Here is a 9,727-nt window from a genome sequence, read left to right as displayed (position 1 = left end):
TCTTCCTCTGGGTCCTCCCTTAAAACAAATGGGCACGTCTGAGTTTTTACTGACGCTCCCAGAAAATGGCAGGTTTCCACCACCAAACGCTGACTGTTAGTCAACCTCCAGTCACATTGCATTTGTGATTCATACACATTTTCTGTCGCTATTTAGGCCCATACATGCACGATGCATACAGTAAGTATGTCAAGTCATTCCATAATTGCTTGACCGCCAGTGTATCCTCCCCCAAAAAAAAACACAACTGGGCTTTAAATGATTAATAACACCATAACAGGGGGATAGACAGCATGGTGTGTGCAAATGTCCTGCAGGGAAAACATGGCCAGCATGAGGCTGAACTCCTTGGGGAAATCAGGCCCACAATAGAATAGAACACAGGTTCTTAAAGTCGGTCCTCATGACCCCACAGTGCATGTTTTACAGGTCTACTCACAGAACCAAGTGAAATAATTAGCTCTAACTGTGGATCTTTTAAAATGTGTCAGTCAGTAATAAGTGCACCTGTGAGGTGAGTTTGAGAACCACTGGAATAGAAAAGGCAACCTTTCTTCACAGAAAATAAACTCCATGCTGAAAACACTATGGCTCATCACACAATTCCGGGCGATGGGAGTGTGTTAATGATAGTATTTTACAGTGCCAAGTGAATTTGTCAAGATAGGTGTGAAAATAGCCAAACAAAGATTTGTATCCATCATAATAACCTGTAATTTTTACCTTATATAGGAAATATATTCTATTTTTTATGCATTTTTTTTAATTTATTTATTTATATAACAAATGTGAGCGACATAGGCATTTTTAGCTGATATTTTGTGGATCTCACAAGAGATGTTGGCACTTAAAAATTAAAAAAATTTTTAGCTGGAGAATTACCCAGCATTATAAAATAACATGCCTACACTGGACCCCTGTTGCATTGATCCAAGACAGGCAGTTTTACTTTATTAACACATTTTCACGTGTTGTTTTTAAAATCTACCTTGCACCTGTTTTATATGTATAACGCTTTGTGTCCTGTGTTACTATGGTTAATGAATCATTTTTAAAATGTAATACATTTTTAGAAATATTTAATTGAGCAATTGTCCCATGGTTATTGCAAATATATTGAATTATATCCATGTACCTTTTAACTACAAATACTGTGCATTCTTACCTGTACACATTGATTTGCGGATCACCGTCGCATATTAACTTTGGCTGAGCTGAAAACGTAACATAAAGGGAAGTATTCACGTCTACATTTGTCTGCCACATGATTGAAACCTACAAAACAAGTGAAATCGGTTCTGCTTTAGCATTCATGGGAACTTTCTAAAAAATAAGAACCCAGATATACAAGTTACCCATCTCGCATAGACAGCAAGTGTTTGACTAGTTATAGAAGTACATATTTTTCAATTCTGTTATTATAGAGAAATGAATCTATGAAATATGAGTGTGGTTCTCTTCAGCACATAAACACTATGGGCAGGGGCGTAACTAGACCTTTGTGGGCCCCATAGCAAAATTCTGAATGGTACACTGATACGGTGTCCATGTAGACTTTTGTTGAAATTTGGGACAAAAAAAATAAAGTGAAAAATTCAAGGTGACCTTTTGACTGATGACCTTCCCAATGTTGACATAATGCTTGTGTACACCTTCTGACCCTATCCACCTCAGCTATGTCGACCTTCATCGTGTTGTCCCTATGACCCGTCCCTGCATCCAGTTGTGGTGGTGTAGCGCACAATGTCTAGGTTAACACATGAAAAGGTCAGCATGAGTGTCAATACCAACACCTGAACAGGTGGACCCCAGTTACTGTACCGCATACCCTTGCATGGCTCGCCATGTATCGGGCCATTGCCTCAATGCGCTCTACATAGTTTCACCGCGCAGTCCTTGGGGATGGTAAAGTAAAAAAAAAGAAACAAATCATGAAAAAAAATGTTGACCATTGTCACGTCTACCTTTTGTGAATGTCGACCCTTTTGACTCTCAGCCTACACATGGTCAGCTAACCAGATACCCATCCAGTCCCATTCAAATGCATTCTCTACTGATCCATGAACTGGACTGTAGAAGCCGCTTCAGATATATCACACAGTTTATCAAAGAGGAAACAAACCTGTACTTGTTTTTGTTTATTCTATATATACATAACACCTGCTATACACAAAAGGTAACACGTTATAGGTCTTTTATAAAAGTTGTAGTCAATGTATAAATGTAAAGTTATTACAAAACATGAAAACACAATGTACTGTAAATAAACTGCATCGCAGCTAACATATAAATAATGGTGTATCCTTTACTATGGAGTGGTAGCATTTTGCAGATATGTTGAAGTCGCATGTTGCATGTCATAGGGATGGCCATTAATGGATTAATTAGTGATGGTACTATTGGATATTAACCTTGATAGTATTAAAATCACCTGCAATCCCCTCCTTGAGCCACCCAGGAAGATAGATCATGTATGGTCCTTTAACATATGATATATCGCATACAATCCCAGCCAAGCCTGGCCGACTCAAAGAGATCGATTTTGCAGCCGGTGCGACATGCACAGGACCACACATCACATTGGACCTGATGTCAATCACATGAGATTTGGACTTTTTTTTTATGCGATTGCTGCAATTTCATGAAAAGTGCCCAAATCGCCTGCCTAGTGTATGGCCAGCTTTAGATCAGTGACCAGAAATCCATTGAAGCTTTCATCCATTGATGGTTATCGCTGCTCTACAACTCACTGGGCCAATTCAGAGGTGGGGGCAGGGTTTCACAGGTTGCACCAGAGGGCTCACTGTCCTAGCAAAACTAGAAAAACATGGCGAACCCGATCTGCCCCTAGTTTATGGCTGCAAACAGTAATATGCAACAAGTTTTAACCAGGGTTTCAATTAGGGTTGTAAAGAGTGATAATTAAAATTCAAAAAGGGAAAACATGTCACATGGGAGCTTTTTGGCAGACTAAAATTAGACAGTACATATTAAGCCATGCGAAGCACGAAACACTGAGTGAAACTACATCTTTCTCACACATGCACAAAACACAGAAGGTAGCATACTAGCTTTCAAAGCTTTTGCTTCGAGCCTGTTTACTAGTCTATATTGCACTACAGCTAACTAATGGTTCTTCTGGGTAAGCACGGCCTCCAAACTATTCCTAACACGGTAACATAAAAAAAGCATTGACAGAAGTGCACTTTTTCCTTATACGGGACATAGTGAGTGTAAATAACAAGGCTTTAAAGTAACATCTTTAGTTCTACCTATATGAAAGAATAAATACCAGTCACATTTTAAAACTGTTAAAAGGTGATGGAAGATCACAATTAATAAATTGTTTGTGCACTTATGCTATGTACACACGGGGGAGATCTATTGCTCAGCCATATATGGCGGAGCAATATATGGCGGAGCAATATATGGCGGAGCAATATATTGCTCAGTTTCTACTTTACATCATCGTCCAGAGATGGTCACTGATGAAAAAGAAACTGCTGGGGGAGCCCGGCAGTGGTAATCAGCTGGTCACAGGAGCATGTTCCTGCGACCAGCGATCACCACAGGGGCAAAAACGGGAGCGCACACCCGGCGATATATCGCCAGTGCACACTCCCATTGCGGGCAATATGGTCGCTCAGCGACCATATTTCCCGCGATTTTGCACAAAATCGCCCCTGTGTGTACGCACCCTAACTCTTAGGGCAGTATTCAATGAGGTTGATTCTCCATGTTCTACGGCGAATGTGTGCTATTTTCGTGCTCTAAGGTGAATCTTTTTACTGAAAAACTGATTCAACCTATTCAACGTGCACTATTCGCCGACGGCGAACAATGAATTACGGACAATTTGCCGTCTGATAGTCGCCGTAATTCGCTGTGGTTTTTCAATGCGATTCCCAGTGAGTGTATTCAACGATCAGATGGCGAATTGCTTTCTCAGTGATTTTCGCCGTGTGTCACAGTGTAGCAATCACCATCTTTTTATGGTGAACAGGAATGTGAGCTTTTAAAATAAAGGTTTTATTGTATTTTTTTTCTGTGAAGGGGCATGCTATTTTTTTCATGTGCTTACTGCACATGAATATATATTTAATTTTTTTACTATTATTATTATTATTATTATTTTTTTTACACAACAGCCAGCATGGGGCTGGGAGCCGCTCATTAAATATTCATATATTCACTTCACACTGCTCCCGCTCATTACATATGCACGACCAGTGCAGCGGCTCCCTACCCCAGTCCCCTGCCAACTCTCCCGGGGGGCAGCTTCTGCTGCCTGTGTCCCCGGGAGCCCTTCTGTTCCAGTGTCCGGTGCAGGCAGGGAGGCTTCCATCTCCCTGTCTGCCGCCGTCCCCGGCTCCCTGCAGCATTTGCCAAATTCGCCATCAGGGGCAGCGAGCCCCTGCGGCATCGAATACGGCGACAGGGAGGGCTGGCACCGAATGCTGCAGCCCTCCGGAACATGGCGACTGTGCAGCGAATTCTAAACAGGATTCGCTGCAAATCGCGATTATTCACATTGAACACTGCCCTTACTATAGGTTTGCAGCCACATCTGGGGCCGAAGGTTCCCAATCCCTGCTATGAATCATTGGAAAGACAGCAACCAAGTCGACAGGCATTAGGTCGACATCCAGGAAGGTCAACAGCATTAGCATTAGGTTGACAGTCAAAAGGTCGACAAGGGGTTTGTACTTTTTGGCCCGAATTTCAACATGGACACTGAAATGTAGCACTGCGTCCCCTCGCATGGCTCACTGCACACTATTTATTCTCCCACCACACCACCCCTAGTGGATGGTAGGGCATGAAATACCGCCTGTCAAACATGTCGGCAAAAAAAAAAACAACAACCACCCATGCCGACCCTTTTGACTGTCAACCTTCCCCATGTCAACCTAATGCCGCTGTTGACCTGATGCTTGTCTACCTAGTGACTGTATCCCTACTATAGAATATAAACTTGTAACTCTGATCTATGTTCTCTGCTAATTTATAGAATTGATTGGTGTTTTGTTATCTCGGTAATTATGACTCCAGAGCCCTGTTATTTATGGGTATATATCTACTTACATGCAGCAATAATGGACAGTATGTACTGCTATATTAGGCCCTTGTGATGTGAAGCAGAGGCCTCAACACAAAAGATCACGACTATCATAATGTTCTGGTTTTGATACTTTGGGATATTATTTAATCTTGCCCAATATTTCTGACAGGTGGAAATATATATCAGCCATCAGTATTCAATCCCAAGACTCGCCTGTGCAGATTCCACTTTGTTTACATCTGCATTGTGAAAAACAGCCACTAAATTATTGAATCCGCAGCCATTCACAAATCCACGGACTATCCGACTTTTGTGGATTTGTGAATGGCTGCGGATTCAATTACTTTCTATTCAGTCAGTAAAACGGACCCAACCTTGAATAGGCCGAATTTCAAGTCAACCTAATCTTGTCAGAAACTGACAATATTTCAGGCAGGCTGAAATATTGTCTAGGACTGATTACCGCCTCCCTCCCAGGACCATGTAAAAGTATAATGTGCAATAATCATACACCTGACCAAAACACTGCACATGCCCAGTAAACAGTTTATAGTATTTACTGCAGTAAATCACAACAGTACACAATGTCAGTAAAATGCCATCTTAAAATGGGGTTTTGTTTGATTCAAAAGCTTACTGTAAGGTTATACCTCTCTTACACTGCCACTCCAACCTGGGATATTAACAGGTTAACCCAGGTTGTGACTCAGGGCGGGATTCTCTAAAACAGGCATGTTCAACCTGTGGCCATCCAGCTGTTGTGAAATTACACATCCCAGCATGCCTTGTCACAGTTTTACTATGGCAAGGCATGTTGGGCGGGCCGCAGGCTGGACATTTTCATATGCACTAGAACCTGCACGCCGGATTAACGCTATGGTGAGGTATCGCCAGTATTGGCTTCTTTTAGCACCCCCCCCCCCCCCCCCCCCAAGTTTGGGCAGCCTCTTGATGTGCTGCAAAAACCAGTGATCTCCTCCTCCCTAGCACAGCACATCCCCTTCAGGGTGCAGGGAGGAGAAGCTGTCAGCAAGCAGCCGGGCACAGAAGCCACAAAAGGAGGGAGAGCTGCCGGGGACCTGCTGTCATGTTGCCGGCTTTTCTTAGTGCATTAGTGGTAGTCGGCGATGAGCGGCAGATGTTGGTGCATCCTCCCCCTCGGTCCAGTGACTTGAAATGCCAAAGGGGCAGTGTGAACAAGTAATGTGGGGTGTGGTGTTGGTCTCCAACAGGGGGGATCCCAACGGTCAGTATGCAGTATGCAGTATCGGAATCCCGACTGCCGGTGCTCCAACAGGGTGCGAGTGCAAAGAAGCCATTTGTGGTCTTGCTGCTCTCGCCAAGCTGCGGTCTCGGTAGAGGTTCTATCCTCCCTCTATGGGGATCGTGGACCCCCACAAGGGAGAATAGCCCCTGTGAGTCGGGATCCCTCTGTCGGAGCACCGGCAGTCGGGATTTTGACTGCCAAGATTCCCCCCCCTGAGTATCATCTGGCACCCGTAATATGGGTCATGCGACCTGGATACCTTTCAAATCCTATGGGAAATCAACTCACTGGCGTTTGGAGATCATCTTCTATTGCTAGCAGAGAAAAAGCCCTGCCAATAACCCAGGTGCAGCCTGCAGTGTGAACGGGTTCCAAGCCGCTGTGACACTGTTCAGTGAACTGGGATTAGTGTGTGAAAGGTGTATAAATCTACAAATACACCTAAATAAATAATACATTCCTCTAACTTCCTAGAGGGTGATGAAGTCAAAATCTCGACAGGGTCAAAGTCCCGAATGGGTCATAATTCCGACATATACAATGTACAGGTGAAACAGTCAACATGACTTTCCGTCGACAGGTCGACATGGGTTTTTTTCAGTTTTTTGACCAGACATATGCCAACAGACAGTATTTCATGCCCTACCATCCACTAGGGCGTGGTGAGAGAATAAAATAGTGTGTTGTGCGCAGCGAGGCACCGTGACAGAAGCATTGCGAGCGATGCGAGGGGCTGCGGTTCAATTCCAACTGTGTCCATGTCGACATTCGGGTAAAAAAAGTGAAAAAAACCCATGTTGACCTCGCGACGGAAAGTCATGTTGACTGTTTCACCTGTACATTGTATATGTCGGTATTTTGACCTTGTTGAGATTTTAAATGTCAGGATTTTGTCCCATTCGGGATATCATACTGAATCCCTAGAGGAACGTATTAAACTGCTTTACTGATGGACTGCAAGAAAAGCCTAGGATTTCTCCCCAGTAATCGTTTTATAAATTGGTTAAAAACAGAAAAATAGATGATCACTACTCTGGAAATATACTCCTAAATGTTCAAAATGACAGCACATCATATAAAATACATATTTCAATACAGGGCAAAGATCCTCAAAGTACATTTGTTCACAATGAGTACACTCAGCATATCCATAGTAACTTTATAACAAGCTACAAGAACATTTTTTTTATATATATATTGCTCTACTAATAAATGAAACATACCCAGCTTTTCTTAATAGACTGCTGCAATAGTACTTAGCTCTGATTGTCAGCTCTTTTGCAGGGTACAACTAGAACAAGTGAGACTTCTTTACAGACAGGCATATGAGCAACGCTTGTGCAAAATGAACAATATTCTGATAGGAATCAGTCTTTAAAGCTGCCCATGATCCTGGCACTGGCTGCAATGCATATTTCAATATGAAATGTCTGATCTATAGCTGGTTTATCACATATATCTATGCGGGGATATCCTGAGTGGCTGCACAACAGCTGATGATAGTCATTGCAGCAGTGCCCGGGCCCCTAGGGCTGGTAGGAGAGTACCTGCATGGCCTCCCCACACGCCTCCTCCACCCGGCGGACCTGCTCCCTGCTCAGCCTCTCTCTCCAGGCACTCACCGCCTCCCGGGCATTGCGGGCAGACACCAGAAAGGGTCGGTCTGAGGAGTAGCTGGGGCCCCGCGTCATGTTCAGCACAAAGTCCTCCAGCTCGGGCAGTGCGGGAAGCCCCGTAAAGCGCAGCAGGCGGCGCAGCTCTTGTTGCGGGGTGAGCACCAAATCCTCGTAGCGGAGCTTGAGGTAGCGTTGGCGGAGCCAGGCCGGGCTCCGTCCCCGGACCAGCAGCAGATCCCGCAGCCAGGCCTGGCAAATGACTTCCAGGGAGCCACTCAGCAGGTAGTCGGCGCCCCCGCGGTGCAACTGCTGTTGCTGCTGGGCTTTGCTGGCCGGGTCTCCCTCCCGCAGCCGGCTCCGCAGCACCTGGAGGCTCTCCCGCAGCAGGGAGCGCTTGGAGCGCAGCCGGGAGTTGTGCACGGCCCGGGGGTCCCGGAAGAGCTGCACCACCCGCAGGTTGAGCCCAGGGTCCTGCAGCAGCGGTCGCAGAGACGACACATCCAGCAGCCGCACATCCTTGATCACCACCACCGGGTAGCGACGGCACTCCCGCTCCAACTCCCGCAGCGGCCGTGCCATGCAGCGCTGTTCGCAGTCCTGTGGCTCCACCAGGCCTACCTTGTCCCTGGGGCCCCCAGCGGTGGAGGAGGCGGTGGGGGCCCCTAGCGCAGAGCAGAAGGGGGCGCTGCAGATCACCTTGTTGCTCTTCCAGCCGAACAGGCCGGCACTGGTCAGGTTCTCCCCGCTGTACAGCCGCAGGACAGAGAAGTCGCAGCGGAAGAGGGAGCTAAGCAGGTCCCGCAGAGCCCCCTGCAGCCCGACTGCATCCCCCGGGTACAGGGATTGCCACATGTGCCAGGCCGGCTCGTACAGGTAGAAGACTCCCGGGTGCTGGTTGAAGAGCTCTCCCAGGAAAGAGGAGCCGCTCCGCCAGGTGGCGTGGATATACACATGTGTGCGGGGCAGCGGCGACGCCGCACCCACCTCCTCCTCTTCATCCGTCCACAGGGAGGCGTCCAGCTGCGGGCACCGCCGGCGAGACGTCCTGCCCCAGCCGCCCTCATTCTCCGGCCCCGCCGGGCGCCCCCTGCTGGTCATCCAGCCCTCATGCAGCATGAGTGAGAGGAGCAGGAGCATCAGCGCCGCGTACACCAGCAGCAGCAGCCACAGCCGGCTGGGCCGCCGCCTCTTCATCATCATCCCCGGGGCGCTGCTGCTGCATGGGGGCACCGCTAGCTCATCCTGCCGCTCAGCGCCTGCCGTGTCCCCGCCGCTGCCCGTGTGCATGTGCCGCTCCCCCCCGTAGCACGCCCAGGGGTGGGGCTGCCCGCGCCGCTGTTTATGTAACTATCAGTATCCTCCAGACATGCTCCGGAGTCCTGCTAGTACCGCCCTGCCTCCTCTTCCGTCCCCGGCGTGTGTCACTCAGCAGCAGCATGGCAGAGGGGGACCGGGCGCGGCTCAGGCGCTGCCTGCTTACTACACGCTGTGTAATCGTCTCAGTCAGTCTCCCGGCATTAGTGCGGCGGGGGGCTGGGCAGCAGCTGGGCCGGGCGGGGATAACGGGAGCCAGGCATTAGCAGCACAGCGCTTGGTAAGGAGACACATGTATACAGCCACCCCTGACCTGAGTGCACTGAAGGTTCCCTCATACTGCACATATACCCCATGTGTTACCCCTAAGTGCAGACAATACGTGTCCAGGCCGGTCCAGCCGTGCTGCATACCGCTACTTACATGAGTGCGCCCACAGCCACACCGGTCATAGCCAGTCTAGGTGCA

General features: G+C 47.5%; 1 protein-coding gene across 1 annotated transcript; it reads right to left on the bottom strand.

Annotated features, from left to right (window-relative positions):
- Nucleotides 1-5,993: 5,993 nt before the first annotated feature.
- Nucleotides 5,994-9,471, bottom strand: CHST7 (carbohydrate sulfotransferase 7). Its single transcript, XM_083168761.1, has one exon. The coding sequence runs from the start codon at nt 9,230-9,232 to the stop codon at nt 7,856-7,858; it is 1,377 nt and encodes a 458-aa protein (XP_083024887.1). The 5' UTR covers nt 9,233-9,471; the 3' UTR covers nt 5,994-7,855.
- Between the last annotated feature and the right edge of the window lie 256 nt (nt 9,472-9,727).

Source organism: Crinia signifera, chromosome 2 (genome assembly GCF_055691185.1).
Source record: "Crinia signifera chromosome 2, ASM5569118v1, whole genome shotgun sequence".
Taxonomy (NCBI): Eukaryota; Metazoa; Chordata; class Amphibia; order Anura; family Myobatrachidae; genus Crinia; species Crinia signifera.
This window is presented reverse-complemented; position numbering and strand designations above follow the sequence as displayed.